The sequence below is a fragment of the Eleutherodactylus coqui genome, chromosome 8, assembly GCF_035609145.1.
Source record: "Eleutherodactylus coqui strain aEleCoq1 chromosome 8, aEleCoq1.hap1, whole genome shotgun sequence".
NCBI lineage: Eukaryota > Metazoa > Chordata > Amphibia > Anura > Eleutherodactylidae > Eleutherodactylus > Eleutherodactylus coqui.
In genome coordinates, this window is record NC_089844.1 from 183,654,696 (window position 1) to 183,674,910 (window position 20,215).

The following is a 20,215-nucleotide window of genomic DNA, read 5'->3' on the forward strand; positions in this document are numbered from 1 at the left end:
TCTCATTCCCGAAGAGGAAAGGGGTTTGAGAGTGATGCAATACCACAGAGCCCTGGTGGACAAACTGATGGTAAACTTCCCATCTGACAGCGCTAGCGGCAGAAGGCGCAGTTCCGAGGGCGAAGTAGAAGGGGAGGCGGGGAGATCAGGCAGCATGTTCAGCGCAGGCAGGGGAACACTCTCCAAGGCATTTGCCAGCTTTATGGCTCTCCAGCAAGACTGTGTCACAACTTCCCAGTCAAGGCTGAGTCGGAGGGAGCACTGTAAAAAGATGGTGAGGGAGTACGTAGCCGATCGTACCATTGTCCTCCGTGACGCCTCTGCTCCGTATAATTACTGGGTGTCAAAGCTGGACATGTGGCACGAACTCGCGCTGTATGCCCTGGAGGTGCTGGCTTGCCCTGCGGCTAGCGTCTTGTCAGAGAGGGTGTTTTGTGCAGCTAGGGGAATCATCACGGATAAGCTTACCCGCCTGTCAACTGACAGTGCCGACAGGCTTACACTCATAAAGATGAACAAAGCCTGGATTTCCCCAGACTTCTCTTCTCCACCAACGGACAGCAGCGGTACCTAAAGATTATTTTTGCTGCAACCGCGGATCCAAGCATTGTTCTCTATCACCTCAAAAAATGGGGACCTTTACCTTTGTCAATCTGTGTATGATATTCGTCCTCCTCCTCCTGCTCCTCCTCCTGAAACCTCACGTAATCAATTTTTCTGTGGCCCAAAAGGCTCATAGTACTTTTGTAAACAATATTTAAACGTTTCTATTCTCATTAAAGCATTGAAACTTCCACCTGAACCAATTTTTATTTTAAGTGGGCTGCCTCCAGGCTGTGTTACAAATTAAGCCACAGTAAGCTAAGCGATTAATGGGTTTCACCTGCCCTCTGGGTTGGGCATGGGCAATTTTTCTGGGGTATATTTGTACTGTCGGTACACCAATTTTTTGGGCCCTCATCTAGAATGTAATCCAAGTAATTTTTATGGGCTTTGCCTGCACTCATGGTACACCACTGTGTCTGGGGTTGGCCTACACTTTTGCTACAGAAATGTAACTCTGTTCTGTCTACCTATACTTCTGCCACAGTAATTCTAGAGGGCTCTGACTATACTTCTGCAACAGAAATGTAACTTCGGTCTGCCGATACTTCTGCTCCTGAAATGTTACCTTGGTTTGTGTATACTGTTGCTACTGTAATGTTACTAATACTGGGATCTGCCCATACTGCTACAACGGAAGTGTGTACTGGGGCCTGTCTATACTGCTATAACTGAAATGTAACTAATACTGGGCTCTGCCCATACTGCTTCTACGTAAATGTTACTGGGGCCTGTGTATACTGCTACTACTGAAATGTAAGTAATACTGGTCTCTCCCCATACTGCTTCTACGTAAATGTTACTGGGGTCTGTCTATACTGCAAGTACTGAAATGTTACAAATACTGTGCTCTGCCTATACTGCTTCAACGTTAATGTTACTGGGGCCTGTCCATACTGCTACTACTGAAATGTTACAAATACTGTGCTCTGCCTATACTGCTTCAACGTTAATGTTACTGGGGCCTGTCTATACTGCTACTACTGAAATGTTACAAATACTGTGCTCTGCCTATAGTGCTGCAAGGGAAATGTTAATCTGCTGCTTTGCCCATACGGCTTCTACATAAATGTTACTGGGGCCTGTCTATACTGCTACTACTGAAATGTTACAAATACTGTGCTCTGCCTATACTGCTTCAACGTAAATGTTACTGGGGCCTGTCTATACTGCTACTACTGAAATGTTACAAATACTGAGCTCTGCCTATACTGCTTCAACGTTAATGTTACTGGGGCCTGTCTATATGGCTACTCATGATATGTTACAAATACTGTGCTCTCCCTATACTGTTGCAAGGAAAATGTTAATCTGCTGCTTTGCCCATACTGCTTCTACGTAAATGTTACTGGGGCCTGTCTATACTGCTACTACTGAAATGTTACAAATACTGGGCTCTCCCTATACTGCTGAAACGGAAATGTTAATGTGCTGCTCTGCCTATACTGCTGCTACAGAAATGTTACTGGGGTCTGTCTATACTGTTACTACAACTGAAAAGTTACTGGGGTCTGTCAATATTGCTACAAATGAAATGTTACTGCAGTCTGTCTATACTGCTGCAAATGAAATGCTACTGGGGTCAGCCTACACTGCTGCTACGGATATGTTAAAGGGGTCTGTCTATACTGTTACTACTACTGAAATGTTACTGGGGTCTGTCAATACTGCTGTAAATGAAATGTTACTGGGGTCTGCCTATGCTGCTGCAAATGAAATGTTACTTGAGTCTGTCTATGCTGTTACTACTGAAATGTTACTGGGCTCTGCCTAGACTGCTGCTACTGAAATGTTACTGGAGTCTGTCTATACTCTTACTACTGAAATGTTACTGGGGTCTGTCTGCACTGCTGGAACTGAAATGTTACTGGGGTCAGTCTGCACTGCTGGAACTGAAATGCTACTGGGGCCTGTCCCTACTGATACTACTGAAATGTTACTGGGGTCTGTCTATACTGTTGCTACTGAAATGTTACTGGGGCCTGTTCCTAATGATACTACTGAAATGTTACTGGGGTCTGTCTGCACTGCTGGAACTGAAATGTTACTGGGGTCTGTCCCTACTGATACTACTGAAATGTTACTGGGGTCTGTCTGCACTGCTGGAACTGAAATGTTACTGGGGCCTGTTCCTACTGATACTACTCAAATGTTACTGGGGTCTGTCCGTACTGCTGCCAATGAAATGTTACTGGGGTGTCTCCCTACTGTTACTACTGATCTGTTACTGGGGTCTGTCTATACTGTTGCTACTGAAATGTTACTGGGGCCTGTCTGCACTGTTGGAACTGAAATGTTACTGGGGCATGTCGCAACTGACACTACTGAAATGTTACTAGGGTCTGTCTGCACTGCTGGAACTGAAATGTTACTGGGGCATGTCGCAACTGATACTACTGAAATGTTACTGGGGTCTGTCCGTACTGTTACTACTGAACTGTTACTGGGGTCTGTCTATACTGCTGCAAATGAAATTTTACTGGGGTCTGTCCCAACTGCTGCCAATGAAATGTTACTGGGTTCTGCCCATACTCTTACCACTGAAATGTTACTAATTCTGGGCTTTGCCTATACTGCTGCTACTGCTATGTTACAGGGTTGTGGAAACGGAGGCTTCCCAAAGACATGATGGTGGCGAGGCCACGCTACTAGGTCCACAGGCGCGACAATTTTTCAGCAACGCGGTTACTGGGAAGGTGCATATAACCACGGACATATGGACAGGACACGTACTGCCTCAAAAACATTCCCCTCGTCCTCCTCCAACAATGAAAACATTCCTGGCAAATGCTTTCGCAGTGGTCCGTCTGGCGGCAGTCCAAGAATTTCACCTTAAACGACACAATAAGAAAGACCACCCCCCACCCCCCGCCACGGCCCACTTAATCCTGGCCACATTCCGAAAACCAACTAAATAAAACCGCGGTACTAGTCTGTTATCCTTAGCTGAAGCTTTCAGCCGACTGCTAGAGCAATGGTGGCTTCCAACTTGTTGGTACTGCTAAGTCCAAAGATAAGCGTACAGATGAGGTCGGAATACAGGTGACTACAGAACACAGCTTCCCTGCAGGGCAAGGGACAGAGTTGCAGAAGGTACCGATAACGGAAATGTTACAGGGGTCTGCCGATACAGTTACTACTGAAATGAAACTGATACTGTGCTCTGCCTATACTGCTGCTACTGAAATGTTACTGGGCTATTACTACAGAAGTGTTAATAGGGTCTCCCCAGACTTCTGCAACATAACTGTTAGTGGGGTCAGCTTATACCTTTTGTTACAGGAGTATTACAGGGGTCTGTGCATACTATCGGTGCACTAAGTGTTCCCATCGCGGTGTTCCACGTACATGGCCCAAAAAAAACCAACCCAGACTGACTAGGGCATGCAGTGTGGTCCGAAGCCCACCTGTATTTTATCTGATGTTAGCTCTGCTGTCCAGGGCACTGCAATGGGATATATTTATGTACCGCCAGTGGGTTCCAGGGAGCCACCCCTGCTGTGGGTCCACAGGGACTTTACATAGGGCAGTTGTACCTGCCTGTGTCTACTTATAAAAAACCCCAGTCTTACTGGGGCATGCAGTGTGGGCCGAAGCCCACCTGCATTTAATCTGACGTTAGCTCATCTGTGTAGGGCACTGCAATGGAATTTATTTATGTAGCGCCGGTGACTTCCTGGGACCCACCCATGCTGTGGGTCCACACGGACTTCACATTAGGGAGTTGTACCTGCCTGTGTATACTTATAAAAAAAAAACTGTCTGACTGGGGCATGCAGTGTGGGCCGAAGCCCACCTGTATTTAATGTGACGTTAGCTCAGCTGTGCAGGGCACTGCAATGGGTGCAACGAGCACCCGAGCATTTTGGTGCTCGCTCATCTCTAGTCCCAACTCTTTTGGAATTAAGGTTGTACATTTCTGTGTAGACACATGGTGTAGCCAAGATGCACCTCACTCATGAAGAGCCATGCACCTCTTCATCCAATAGGCCATCACATGCCAGTGAAAATATTATTAAGACCAGCGTTTGAAAAGCCGATCTTAATTAATTTCTCTCACTGTGTATAGACGAATACCGGCACATGGGATGCAATACATTACATTTAATAATTTGCTACATTACATGAAATAAAACTGTACTTCTGTCTAACCTGCAGGTCAAACCACCAAAGAAAATCAGAATGGCACAGACATCTAGCTTATTCCAGAAGTCATTAATGTATAGAGAAGCTTGTTTCAAAATTCCAAATCCATCGGGGTCATACAGCACCTGCAAAGAGAAAGAGGTTTTTCTGCCATTATCAAATATTCATCCGGTTTACAACAACTACACATAGTACATACAGTAGATCAACGCTGGACTCAGCAGACCACAAGCCCTGGGCCAACTGCTGCCTTGAAAAGTCGTTTAAGTCTTGTTTATTGCCCTATTCTTATATCCGGTAACAAGCAGCAGAAGAAGGGGGATCATGGCGCACAGAGTCAGAAGAGCCAAGGCCAGGCAACGGAAGGGGAATCCTTTACTGCTAATTAGAGATGAGCGAACGTGCTCGGCCCCGTCCCTTTTTCGCCCGAGTACCGCGATTTTCGAGTACTTCCGTACTCGGGCGAAAAAATTCGGGGGGCGCCGTGGCGGCGCGGGGGGTTGCAGCGGGGAGTGGGGGGGAGAGGGAGAGAGAGAGGGCTCCCCCCTGTTCCCCGCTGCTACCCCCCGCACCGCCGCGCCTCTCCCCGCCCCCCGGCGCCCCCCGAATCTTTACGCGCGAGTACTGAAGTACTCGAAAATGGCGGTACTCGGGTGCGTAAGTACTCATTACGAGTACGTTCGCTCATCTCTACTGCTAATGTGTTTCAGTGTTGGAGTTGTGCATTCTGGGAAGAGCAAAAAAATAACTGTAATCAGAAAGATTGCTGGGATTAGCCAGGACTAGCTGCTCGGAGGATATCTCCAAACCAGAGACTGGAGCTGCAGGAAGATGATTAGCATATTCCCTGTGCATTCTGGGAAGAGCAAAGAAATTGTACACTTAGTAGTATTTTACAGGTTACATATCTTCACTACAATGCTTGACTTTTAGAAGTTTGGAAGTGGACATCAACTGACAACATGGAAAAGGAGAGGTGCCATATGGTGAGCTGCAACATATGCTATATGTTTACAGACCTACCAGAGGAAAAGCTAAATGTCAGCTGCCAGAAATGCAAGCTTGTGTCTCTACTGGAGGAAAAGGTGCAGAGTCTTCAGGAGAGAATAACTATATTGAAACGTATAAAGAAAGATGAGGATTTTCTTGACAGAGTAGAAGAAAGTCTTCAAAATGTTGAAGGAAAAGAAATGTCCAGTGTACCTACAGAAGCAGAGAAATGGTAGCATGTGACCCAAAGAAGTAGGAGGACCACGAGTCAGCTAGCACCCATACTGCTGGGGAAGCGGTGCGCAGTTCTCACACAGGGGGCCTGGTACTGGTTCCTGAGCAAAAGTAGAAAGAGGGGCAGCAAGAAATGACTCTACCCACTGTAAGCAAGCAGGGGTGCACTTGCCTGTGGATCGCCAACTTTCTGAACGGAATGGGCACCAACCGTGTAGAAACATTCTCTGGAGATGTGGATTTTCTTTTACAATCTGGCTCCTGCCAACATTTATTCACAGCATCAAAGTAAACATAGTCCATATAACATCCTTTGGTAAATAATAAAGTCCACATAAGCACCCCACCTGGCTCTTGAGTTTAGGGTCGTCTTGTGAGGGTATATATATATATTGCCATATGTGTTTTTTTATGCTTTTATACCTATATGCAAGTTTTATTCAATTCCAAATGAGAAAAACTTATATGTCGCCTTACATCAGATATTTCCAAGGATTTAGAAGGCTGAGAGAGATGTTCTAGAAGTTCAGAGAAAACCACCGAACTAGACATGAAGGACGCATGTACTTGGCCGATTTCCCAGAAGCGCTGGAACAAGATATCAAGATGTTCAAATGTACATAATTTTCACTGTCTTAGGCCGAAATCCGGACTTCTTAGAATTGAGTGGGTGATTCTTTGCACTGGAGTTAATTGAATACGTGATTTTCTGTACGTAAGCCAGAGGCGCCAGTATCAAGATAATGACTGTTATATGATTTTCACTGTCTCAGTCCGCAAATCCGGACTGCCCATATATGGTTATGAGCCCATCACCCCGTGTTGGTGAGGGGACAAAGTGTATAAGATCTCATGTAATCTGTAATAAAGCACGACGTCGACGTGGGCACAGCTGGCAGCCACGTCCCGTGTGAGAAACTATACCAGACCTCTGTGTGGTGTCTCTTCTTACGGCCGGCAACGGGGCAAGTGGGGTGGGCCTGATTGGTGTTGCACTTAGAATTTTAACCCTGATAAATGGCGCAACCAACTGGGGTGACAAAACCGGAGCTTACAACGCATTCCACCCGGATCCACGCTACTGAGAAACCGTCCTGCTGCAAACCGAGCCTGATCAACTCACTTAGAACTCCAGGTAAGACCGGCATATATTTATGTTGTGTTTTATACTGCGAGTCTTGCAGCGGGACTGACTATCTGTGGTTTGTGACCGGACGGGTTGGGTTAAGAGTTCTACACGGTAACTCGTGTGGGCTCCGGGTTTGCCGTCAAGGACCACTGACCGTGATATGCGCACCAATGGCTCACCCAGAAACTAGTCTGTAGTCTATTTGTTGTTGAAGTCCGTAGCGTTTTAGCGATAGTGGAGATTGTTTGATTGTTTGTTGTATCTGCAGAATTTTTTTTTTTCTCTTACTTTTCATTTGGTCTCACAGACGAAGGAACCCTCCGTTTGAGTTTATTTAGTCGTTAATGGTTTAGAGGAGAGGGAAGCACTCTGTAAGACAGGTCCCATTGACGAAGGAACCCTCCGTTTTAGTGTAGTTTAGTTGTTGATGGTTTAGCTGAGGAGAGGGATGTACTCTTTGGGACTGGTTCCATAAGAAGAAGATGCCTTCGGTTGTATTGCCATATATAAGGGGCTGACAATTCGGGTCAGAAGGATTCACTCTATGGAGCGTGTTATTTTTATTATTGTTGATGTTCTAATATGCGTAAGATCTTATTAAAGAAGATAGAGCCCCTCAAGGGCTGCCGCCGTGTGGATGAATTTGTAGAATGTAAGAAAACTCTAATGAAAATGTGTGACACCGACCCGCACGGCAGATTACAAAATGGTGTCTGGGAGGAGGTCTTTAGGACCGAGAGGTGCCTTGGAAGACCAAGGTTTGCTAGAAAATGCTGGAGGAGGAGGAGAGAGATAGATAGTCAGAGAAAGTTACGTATATACACATTATTTGTTTAAGAAAGTATCCGTAAGTGAAATGTTGAAAAGTACAGTAAGTGATCAAGAGGGCGTCAGGAGAGTGTCTATTGAAGGTTATATTGGCAGTTAGGTAGGGGAGAAAAGTGCTGAAGGAGCAAGCAAGTCGATAAGTAAGTTACAATGCACGTGATTTGTTGGTAAAGAGAGATGGAAATGTGTATAATACAAGATAGATAATAGATAATATGTATAATCCATACTAGGTGGATATATATGTGTATATATATATATATATATATATACACTGTATGTGCAAATAGTTAACAGCTTGCTTTTAGGGGAGAAGAGGTTTGTTGACATGTAGCTGCGAGTCTCTGTGTAGCCTTCCAAGGTCGGAAGATAACAGCGAGAGAGAAAATGCAATAACATCCTTGGTTAATATCTTGGCTTGCTTGCAATGAATTGAAATGAATTTAATTAGTTATACTGTCTTAGTAGGCAGGGAAATATAGTAATTTCTAATGTATATTCTTACTTATACAGGGGTTGAAAATGAATGTTGCAAGGTCCCAGGATATGTGTTAATTATGAGTTCAAATGTTTTTTCAATACTTTAAGCTAAAACTTATTCAGTATGTGTTTCATAGTCGCGGAGAGATAAGAGATGTTTTAAAAAGGTGGGGGCTTTCAGATGCACTCTGAGCTCAGGGTCACAAGGGGGGTTGAAAAATACCCAGAGATTCTAAAACACTTCAGCGTTTAATACAGCATATAATAGCTTCAGTAGATAAGAAATATAGAATATTTCAGTCACTCAGCAAACTTTTTTTTTTCACATAATTTGTCATAAATAGCGCTCATTCACAATCTCATCTCAATAGAATTATGTACTTTATAAAATTAAAAGCACTCACCTCAATGTTTTTCAGCTGATGTATGTATGTTTGTCAAACTGTTTTTGTCCGTGCATCTGCATGGACTGGTACACCTCAATGAGGGGGTGACGGAGCAGACTTGAGAGCATGGATGGATGAGAGTTAGTGACCCGTGTTTGGGCTGTGGTGGAATGTGTGATGTGGATAATTGACTGGGGATAAAAGTCCTCCCCATGCATGGGACTTTGCTTGGTTGAGATGTGGATGCTTGGACGGTTAAGCTGAAATTAAGTTGAGAAGACGGACGCAATGTGCCAATATCGAAGGGGTGGAGCTAGATGATGTAATAGTACGTAGTAATGTTTCATCCCTCTTGTACAAGGGAGGGGTGAGAATTTTGAGCAGCTAGTAAAAATTTTTGTTTTGTTTTTTCTCCTGTCTCAGATTTTATAAGATATTGCAGGCAGGATTAGACTAATAATGAATTCACTTAAAGGAATATCACATTTCAAATATGAATAGATGTTTGTAAATTATTCTGCCCCGGTGTAACTCATGTTTCTGTTATAGGTGCTAACATTTTACAGGTCTTATCTGCATCCATCAAATCTTTTTACAATGTTGTACTAACTTAAACCCGGCTACTATTGTTCCAATTGAGTACCCTGGTTTAAAGGGGGGGAGGAGAAGGCATAGGTGATCTAGGTATTGCAAGTCAGCCATTTTAGGTATTGCAAGTCAGCCATTTTAGGTATTGCAAGTCAGCCATTTTAGGTATTGCAAGTCAGCCATTTTTAAAATCAGCCATTTTTAAATTTTTTGCAAGTCATTTTTTAATTTTTTAATTTTTTGCAACAAGGTTCTGATCTATTTGACATAGAATACCAGCCTGATTGTCTAGCAGTGATGCAACAAGAAAATTTAAGTTTTAAAAAAAAGTTACTGAAAGCCCTTGTTAATAATGCATATTTTGAGTTGTTTTTTATAGATGGTACCCAGGGTGATTGACGACTCCACACTGGATATACGGTGGTTACACAACAAGATGTCCTAAAAAGCAGAATGCCTCCGCATGTCGCAGTACAAGAAGCGGAACTGAAAGCACTCACGGAGGCGTGTGGAGTGGCCACAGGTAAGACGGCAAACATTTACACTGACTCCCGGTATGCATTTGGCATAGCTCATGACTACGGCCCAAAATGGAAGGCCAGATAGTTTTTTACCACAGCAGGACAGCCAATTAAGAATGTTGCAGCGGTGCAGTCTCATGGAGACCCTATTTCTACCTGACAAGGTGGAAAGCTCACACCAATTCCTACACCGGAGAAACAAGAGGCAACGCCATCACAGGCCACACAGCAAAGGCAGCGGCCCTCAAGCCGTGGAAGAAAGAAGAAAAGAAGAATTCGACAATAACTTTGGACTTTGACTAAAAACTTGGACTTTGATAAAAAACTTGGACTTTGATTTGAACTTGGACTTTGATAAAAATTTGGCCTTTGATATGCTAATGACTTTACAGTTACGAGCCAGCAAGGAAGAAAAGATAAATGGACTAAAAAGGGACGGCGTATGGTGAACAGTCAACAGAACTTGCTTACCATAGTCCCTGTGCCCCATGATGGCCCAGCTGCAGTAATGATGTCGATGCTTGAACGACGACGGGTGGCTCCTTGGTTTTCTGTAGCTGCTGCATCATTTGTCCAATTTTGCATGATCTTTGCCGTAAAGCAACAGGGCAGAAGTAAATTTGCCACATAACACTTGCCTAGACCACTCTACCCATTTCAGGGATTGCAAATTGGCTACACTCAGCTACCACTTGTTGGGAAGCATGAAAATGTGCTTGTTGTTGTTGATGTCTTTTCAGGTTGGAGACCTACTCTGTTACCAAAGTAAATAAGCAGGTAACCGCACAGAAGCTCATGAATGAGGTAATCCGCAGATATGGAGTACCGGAAGTGATTGAGTCAAACAAAGGTACACACTTCACAGGTGAAATAATGCAACACATCATGTCTGTTTTGGGTATATTCCAGGCTTTTCACACACCCTACCATCCGCGGAGTAGTGGGAAAGTAGATACAAAAGGCAATGAAGGAAACGGGTAAATTTTGAATTGAGTGTCTTCCATTAGTTTTTCTTTTTCTAGGAGGATACATGCCACAGTAGATGAGTTTGGGGAATGATTTTCTTGTTAATGTTGTCATAGGTTTCTCCAAGGAATTGTTAGTAATGTATTCTGTAGTCTCTGCTTTTCTCCCAGGTCCTACAGATGAGTGTCACTATCTAAAACCAGGTGACAGGGTCTATGTGAAAAAGTTTGAGAGAGAAACCCGGTTTGAATGTCCTTACCAGATGTTGTTCACCACCCCAACTGCAGTCAAGCTCGAAGGAAAGCCCACTGGGATCCACACTTCGCACTGAAAAAACTCATGATCCTGTATATCCTTTACATGCTATAATGTGGTACAATTCCTCTAACACACACCTTTGACTACTGTACACTAGCCCCCTGTTTCAGAACAAATTAATACAATCAAATGTGCAATCAATAATCCTACACTGAGGGTGAGAATCCAACACCGCATCGTGCTAGGAGAGAAGTTAACACTCCAGGTGGTAACTTTGATCCACATGTATACATAGATGCAATAGGAGTGTCAAGGGGGGGTGCCAGATTAATTTAATTCTAGAGATCAGGTTAAAGCAGGTTTTGAGTCCTTATTTGCTATTGTCACTGTTAATAATAATGTAGATTGGATGAATTATATCTATTCCAATTAGCAGAGGTTTGTAAACTACACCAGAGATGCTTCACAAGGGTTAATTGACCAGTTAGGGCCCACTGCATCCATGGCGTTCCAAAATAGAGTGGCCGTGGATATGATTTTCGCAGAAAGAGGTGGGGTATGTAATTTCCTGTTTGTGTATTATCCCTTTGATCAAAAAGAGTATGAGTAAGGGACTGGACAATGTGACACCAAAATTTCCCTTGTTTGAAAAAGATGAAGAGCCAGTTCCGATAATGCCAACCAGATACGTTACCAGAAGAATGGAGAGATGTATTAGTACTGCGCTGCCTCAGTCTCATAAGATGGACTGTCAGTGGACTTCCCATTTGCCTAGGGAAAGTGCAGAAGACCTTAGGTTCCGGCGAGGGCACACCCTGCGGGGTGTTAACTTGTACAGATAGAGGGTATGGATGCCCGGAAATAAGCCCAGGGAATCCATGGCCTCCTTCTGAGGTGAGGTAGGGATCCCTCCCTTTTAGGAGTAGGGACTTACGGGCAGTGGAGAAACCCTGACGCAAGGGAGAGACGACCGAGGAAGAGTGCAAAGTCTGATGCTTGATCTCCATATTAAGTTTTTTAGGGGGGTTTGTGAGGGTATATATATATATTGCCATATGTGTTTTTTTATGCTTTTATACCTATATGCAAGTTTTATTCAATTCCAAATGAGAAAAAACTTATATGTCGCCTTACATCAGATATTTCCAAGGATTTAGAAGGCTGAGAGAGATGTTCTAGAAGTTCAGAGAAAACCACCGAACTAGACATGAAGGACGCATGTACTTGGCCGATTTCCCAGAAGCGCTGGAACAAGATATCAAGATGTTCAAATGTACATAATTTTCACTGTCTTAGGCCGAAATCCGGACTTCTTAGAATTGAGTGGGTGATTCTTTGCACTGGAGTTAATTGAATATGTGATTTTCTGTACGTAAGCCAGAGGCGCCAGTATCAAGATAATGACTGTTATATGATTTTCACTGTCTCAGTCCGCAAATCCGGACTGCCCATATATGGTTATGAGCCCATCACCCCGTGTTGGTGAGGGGACAAAGTGTATAAGATCTCATGTAATCTGTAATAAAGCACGACGTCGACGTGGGCACAGCTGGCAGCCATGTCCCGTGTGAGAAACTATACCAGACCTCTGTGTGGTGTCTCTTCTTACGGCCGGCAACGGGGCAAGTGGGGTGGGCCTGATTGGTGTTGCACTTAGAATTTTAACCCTGATAGTCTTACCTGTCAAACTCCTGGTCTGAACTAGACTCTGGGCTAGCAGCCCTTCCAGCTCCACTAAGCTGACTCTCTTAGCCAACGTCTCTCTGGCTCTCTCAGCCAACGTCTCTCTGGCTCTCCCAGCCAACATCTCTCTGGCTCTCCCAGCCAACATCTCTCTGGCTCTCTCAGCCAACATCTCTCTGGCTCTCTCAGCCAACATCTCTCTGGCTCTCTCAGCCAACATCTCTCTGGCTCTCTCAGCCAACATCTCTCTGGCTCTCTCAGCCAACATCTCTCTGGCTCTCTCAGCCAACATCTCTCTGGCTCTCTCAGCCAACATCTCTCTGGCTCTCTCAGCCAACATCTCTCTGGCTCTCTCAGCCAACATCTCTCTGGCTCTCTCAGCCAACATCTCTCTGGCTCTCTCAGCCAACATCTCTCTGGCTCTCTCAGCCAACATCTCTCTGGCTCTCTCAGCCAACATCTCTCTGGCTCTCTCAGCCAACATCTCTCTGGCTCTCTCAGCCAACATCTCTCTGGCTCTCTCAGCCAACATCTCTCTGGCTCTCTCAGCCAACATCTCTCTGGCTCTCTCAGCCAACATCTCTCTGAATGTAGCAGAAATGCACACTTATATCCCACTTCCTGACCACACCTGTGGGTGTTTTCTCTTTTCTCAGGCACCGGAATGCCTGTCTGTTGCCCCCTACAGGCCATTCTCTAAAGTGCACCTCTACATCACAAACAACAGAGCAGAGGAGAAAGAGGTACAGCAAGAAATGACTCTACCCACAAAGAACTGTGAATGGAGAAAAAGAAGTGCTGTTGTGAAGGAGAGTGGTGGTTGTGGGGAACTCCCTATTGAGGGGAACAAAGGCCTCTGTCTGCAGACATAACCTTACGAGAGGTGTGCTGTATTCCAGGGGCACAAATCAAAGATGTGTCTGATAGGCTGTCAAGACTCTTCTGTCCTACAGAACACCACCCATTACTCCTAATACATGTAGGGACAAATGATAAAAAGAACCTTGCAACCATCTGTAGAGACTTTGAAGACCTCGGAAAGAAGGTGAAGGAACTAGGAGCACAGGTGGTCTTCTCATCCATGCTCCCAGTGGATGGTCATGGAATAACAAGATGGAACAGGATTCTAGAGATGAACAACTGGTTACGTTGATGGTGATATCAGCAAAGATTTGGATTTCTACACCATGGATTGAATTACCTATATGATGGACTGCTTGCTAGAGATGGGTTGCACCTTACAAAAACAGGTAAGCATATATTTGGTGGGCGCCTTGCTTCACTCATTAGGAGAGCTTTAACCCTTTCCAATCCACTGTCTGACGTCTGAAGACATTTTGATTAAAGGCTGTACAGCTCCGATGTCGGAAGACGTCCGGCAGGGTATTCTTATTGTATATTGCCGATCGATCTGTTGTCGGGGGGCCTCTCCAGCATGTCCCATAGTGCAGTACTGGCTTAAGCCAGCAGATGGTGCCATTGTATAATGGCAGGAAGAGAAAGCCCCCTAGGAAACCCTGAATTCAAAATTGGATTGCAAAGGGTTAACCTAGAACAATATGGGAAGGGAAGTGAAAGGCCAGGTAAAAATATACAGCTAACTAATACATTTGAGAACCTTGCTATTAGAAGTGGAAAGAAAGAACAAAGACAAATTCAGACGCAAAGTAGAGGAGCAAGAGACACCGATCACAAACTAAAATGTTTTTACACAAATGCACAGGGTATGGGAAACAAACAAGGAGAATTGGAGCTCTTAACACAGGACCAAAAAAAAGGGGAGGAGATGTTGCGTTGTATGTTAGGAAAACATTAATCTCCACAAAGATTCAAGCTTCAGAGCTGGGAGTTCTGTAGAAACTGTTTGGGTAAGAATACAAGGAGAGGACAACAGAAAGGACACCATTGTAGGCATTTACTATAGGCCGCCTGGACAAGCAGAAGATATGGAGAAACTGTTTCTACATCAGATGGCTAAGCTCTCAAAAAAGCATGACATAGTGATTATGGGAGATTTTAACTATCCAGACATTTGTTGGGAATCTCTCTCAGGTAAAAGTAATGGATCCTACAGATTCTTATCCGCTCTTGCTGACAACTTTATCTTCCAAAAGATCGAAAAAAAGTGGATCTGCTGTCTTGGACCTAATTCTTATCAACAGGGATGAAATGGTTGAGGAAGTAAAGGTGGCTGGGACCTTAGGAGGCAGTGATCCTTGGATGTTGGATAAAAAGGGGAGGAAGACCTGAGAAAACTCAGACCTCAAGGTTGGATTTCAGAAAGGCTGAGTTTAATAAACTCAGAAAGAGGATAGGAAGAATCCAATGGCTGGATGTTCTTAAGGACAGAAATGTCCAAGAAGGTTGGGAAATATCGCAAAATGAGATTCTCAAAGCACAATCATTAACAATCCCTAAAAGAAGGGAGAATGGGAAGCATTTATAGAAACCAGGATGGATGAACACAGAATTTGTGAACAAGTAAAAACAAAGAAAAATATGTTTATCAAATGGAAAGAGAGGGGAATATCTAAAGAAGAATTTAATGCGGTCTGTAGAAACTGCAGGGCAATTGTCAGAAAAGTTAAACCTCATAATGAATTGAGGCTTGCAACAGAGGCCAAAATCAATAAAAAAGTATTTTCGGGGTATGTCAAAAGCAAAAGTCAAAGATGCTATAGGATGCTTACAAGATAAAAATGGTGAATTGGTTAAGAATGATGTTGAGAAGGCCGAACTTTTAAATTCCTATTTTGTATCTGTTTTCTCTCAGAAAGTAGATAGAACATCAACTGATCTTCTCTGTGCTATTGGGGGAATAAAAGAATGCAGGCTATCTATAAGCAGAGAGATGGTGAGGGAACATTTAGATAACTTAATTGAATTCAAGTCTCAAGGTCCAGGTGAATTACATCCTAGGATACTAAAGGAAGCAGCGGGGGTAATTGCTGAACCCCTCGCCATAATCTTTAAAAATTCCTGGAGAAAAGGAGAAGTCCCAGAAGATTGGAAAAGGGAAAATGTCCCTAGCTTCAAAAAAGATCTTTGAACAAATTATTAACAGCATGTATGGAAGCACTTGGATGAAAATGGAGTAATTCATCTAATTTCTTTCTATGACAGAATCACCGACTGGGTGGATCAGGAAAATGCGGTGGATATAGTATATCTTGATTTTAGTAAAGCATTTGACAAAGGAAAGACTAGAAGCAATGGGATGAAACAGAGCGGGAGGAGACACAAATTATATATTAGAAAAAAGTTTCTGACAGTAAGGGTGATCAATGAGTGGAACAGGTTAGCATAGAAGGCAGTGAGTTCTTCTTCAATGGAAGCGTTCAAACAAAGGCTGGACAAATATCTGTCTGGGATGATTTAGTGAATCCTGCACTAAGCAGGGGGTTGGACCCGATGACCCTGGAAGTCCCTTCCAAATCTACCATTCTATGATTCCATGGAGTTGCACTTGCCTCAAGCCATTTACTATAGACAATGGTAAACATTCAGGCTTTGTATTACAATAAATTTTGCATATGCAAATAGTTTTTTTTTTAAATTCACAAATCCTTTATTTAAGGTACTAACTGATGGATTTCATTGAATGATCTCATTTGCTTTTATCATTTGTGTTCCCTCACTTGGTCACTCTGAGTGATAAGATGATGTCATCTGCCACATCTAGTGTGGCTTTTTAAATGCTGTCTGTTCATTGCCTATTGTAACGGCTTAAGGAAGGTCATGTTTTCATTAAAGGATTCCCCTTCTATGGCGTGAACTTGGCTCTCCTGTCTTAACATGCCATGATCCCTCTTCTTCTGCTAGTTGTTCTTGGCTGTACAGAGAAGGCCTTTCTTATTATGTCCAGGTGGCAGGTGCTTATATGACAGGCTCTTCACATTGTTGTTGAGGTGCACAACTGCCCCTCTGCACTATGGAGCGCTATTCTCTCTTGTAATTACGATTCATACATTTGCACTTACTTTCCCTACTGATACTGTATTCAATCCCTCCATTTCAATCTGTGTCACCACTGCACAACCGAAAGCGAGGTGGCCAGCGGCAGTCGGGGGTGGAAGTACTTGCACTTCCACTCATTTTGCTTACTTCTTTTTACTGTGGACCAGAAATGATCTCCATGTCACTTCCAGGACACTGTGTCATATTTGGTGCTGCAATGGTGCCCCTGCAGAGTGCCACTTGCTAACCTCCTCCACTGCCTTTGAAGTCAGAACATGGAGGAAATCTCCAGAAAATCCCCCACTGAACAAGCTCAATTGTGCAACAGCTCTGAGGGACCTTTAGTGGAGAAAACTGCCACCTGGCCACTGTCCAGTAAGGAAACAGAAAGTAACTAAACACATCTTCTCTTCAGGGACTGCAGATCTTCCTCCAAGGACAGCAAACTACCAATGTGATGTAGAGGCTCCAACTATTTATCCACAGGTTTTTGACCTTGGGGGTGAATGCTCTGTTGCTTGGTGCCATCATTGATTAAGAAATAAATTGCAGTTAGCACATTTCCAGCATAATACAGAAAAGATATATAAACAAATCCAGTACATGTAGAATTCCATAAAAAAACATCAAGTAAACAATAATATAACACCCAAAAATGTAATGATCTCACCCCAAAGAACAATATTACATTATACCCAGAATAACTGTTTGGTACTATGAGGTCAAGAGAAGGTATTATTGAAAAATGGTAAGTTACCAGCAGGTAAGTGACATGTAGAGAGAAACAAGAAAAAAAATGAAAAAAGAGAGAGAAGAGAAAAGATAAAAAAGAATGGCGATGGGGGGATATCAGTTAATATAGTGATCCCACCATTATAGGAAAATAATCCAGACAGAGCCTCAGCTCAGGTGCCAACCCAGTGGCAATACTTTGGTACAGTTCTTTGTCTCTACCAACATGACTGAGCACCGTGTCATACAGCACACAGTGTTGAGGCTTGGTTTGAGGAGTAGAACATCTGCAAAATTCATTGACCTGCCCAAAGTCCTGAGCTCAATCCATCGAGCATCTTTGGGACGAGCTATCCGTGCACACCCAACACGCCCGTCATCTCCCTCGTCACTTTTTGAAACCTTTCTCAAGGAATGGAGGCAAATCTCTCTGCACATCTATGGGAATTTGGTGGAAAGTGGCTGCAGAGGGTACTGCAGGCATTGATGCCAAAGGTGCCCCAACACCATATTAAAAAAATTTGAATTTCATGACTTCCATGTGCGTCCCCCAATACATTTGTCAGCATAGTCTAGGTGGCAATTCCTTATATACTGACCAGAGTTTTAGCACTTGTGGAATACTAGGCAAGCCCTAAGAACATGATGCATTTTGGGTAAGAGGGCTGGATTTCAGAAACACTGCTGTGCGATAACATTTTTAATGACCATTTTACTACTTCTATTCTGAATTGCTCAGAAATATCCGATTTACTCTGATCCAATGCTTTACGGCTATACTCATTTTAACAATATATTCTCCACTGGTTGAAAAAAATGATATACAGAGCCATCGACATTCTATTATTGGTGTCCATACCTGTCTGATTTCCTCACAGATCAGGGAAAAGAGCCAGAAGTAGATGACGTGTTCCCTCCACGAAGGAGTTGGTTGGAAATCAATCATTAACACGTATGCAAAAAGTAGCAGAAATCCAAAGTATGCTAAGATATTTAGATGAAAAATGACTACCGGCGCCATAAAGAAGGCCTGGAAACGCTCAACGCGGGTCATACGATTTGACTTTTTTGGGATATTTATCTGTGACCTAAAAAAAAAACATTAGTTTAATAATACAGAATCATCAAATGTATTACATACACAGTTACTTGTTTTATATGACTGCTGATAGTCCAGAATCTGGAATCTATGAGCCAACATGGTGGAAAGGCAGCTGAAGAGGAATAGTGCTTGGGTGAGCAGTCAGCACCCAGACCCCCACTGATCAAAACTTTTAACATGTCGTTATGATATCAAATTTCAGCTAACATGCAGCTACTCTTCAACCACTGATGACTTATTTTCAAGATAGGTCATCAAGCAGGGGTCTGACGCTCAGTATCCCTGGTGATAGGGTGTTCTCTTGCTGGCTGTCAGTGTGTAGGGAGCCAGGAACTGACTGCTCCGTACACACTGCAGCGGCCCAGGTTGATACTGCAATCACTGTTCCTATTAAATTCAATGCAGTAGCAGCCCGGCCCACAATGTGTATAGAGAGCCATAACTTATTTATTTTTCAGTTGATATAGCTGTATGAGGGCTGAGTTCTTGCAGAGTGAGTTGTAACATAGTATGTGTTACAGCATTCTGCTGGGAACTGTTGTTCTACATGGGATTCCAGCAGCATGGCACCATAGGTGGTGGTTGATTGAGCTGGCTGGGGGTGGATTTCCCCAGTCAGCCAATCCCCAGGTCTGCTGCTCATATATACCAGCTCCTCTTCTGTGACTGCTGGCCTTTCCTCTGTTCAGTGTGAACAGTGTTATGTTCCTGTGTGTCAGGCAGCTTTCAGTATGTTCAGTATGAACAGTGTTATTTTTCCTGCATGTGTGTGCATGTTGCCAGACATGAGTGAACGGGTATGTTCATTGTGCTTAGGTATGGAATGCCATGCTTCTGCGTGTCTGTGCAGGTTTCCGAATGTGTAGTGTGAACTGTGTCCTGCTTTGAATTCTTTATCATCTAGGATGTAGGTAGGTCCATAGGTTCCAGTGCAGGGTCGTCCCTGTCAGGACGATCACCTCGCATGCAGGCAGGGTTTCCTGAGGTTAGTTGTCTCATCAGTGTAGGGACCCATGAGAGAACAAGGATCCGTGAAGTGTGCTCGCAGTCTTAAGTATCTTGGCCAAAATATGAATGAATACCTCATACTTTCTATAGCTATAGGTGAGTGTTTTGTGTGTTTGGTAGTTTTTGATTTATGTCGGTCCACGAGTTTTTAGTCCGTCTCTCAGTCCTTCAGTTCTCCTGAGTTTGCCTGGTGCCAAGTATTGAAGTCTGTCTGTCAAGTTAGTTTTGCAATTTGCGTGTTCTGTCTGAGTTTGCCCTTTGGCAAGTGCGAAGTCTGTTTCTCAGTGTTCCTGTGTTCTAGAATTCCACTTGAGTTCTGTCTATGCTGTCTGAATTCCTGAGTTTGGACATTCGGAAGACATACCAATATGAAAGGCTGAAAAAATACATATGTCCATGTAGTACAGCTTATTACCCCCCCCCCCCCCGATGTTGATCCAGAAGAAGGCAAAAAAAGCCAATGAGGTATAAACCTGTTTTTCTCACTTAAGGAAAAAAATTCCTTCCTGACTCCAATCTGGCAATTAGAAAAATCCCTGGATCACAGACCCTTCTGAACTTATTGGCGACTATAAACCAGGGGGGCAAGTAGGTAGGGAAAGGG

General features: G+C 43.7%; 1 protein-coding gene across 1 annotated transcript in view; it reads right to left on the reverse strand.

Annotated features, from left to right (window-relative positions):
- Positions 1–20,215, reverse strand: part of TRPM2 (transient receptor potential cation channel subfamily M member 2) — a 164,445-nt gene that overhangs the window by 77,489 nt on the left and 66,741 nt on the right. Inside the window, exons 17-18 of the mRNA XM_066577079.1 lie at positions 18,361–18,589; positions 4,756–4,874 (exon numbers count right to left, since the gene is read on the reverse strand). Of these exons, the coding sequence (XP_066433176.1) occupies positions 4,756–4,874; positions 18,361–18,589 (348 nt within the window). The remainder of the gene's footprint in view (positions 1–4,755; positions 4,875–18,360; positions 18,590–20,215) is intronic.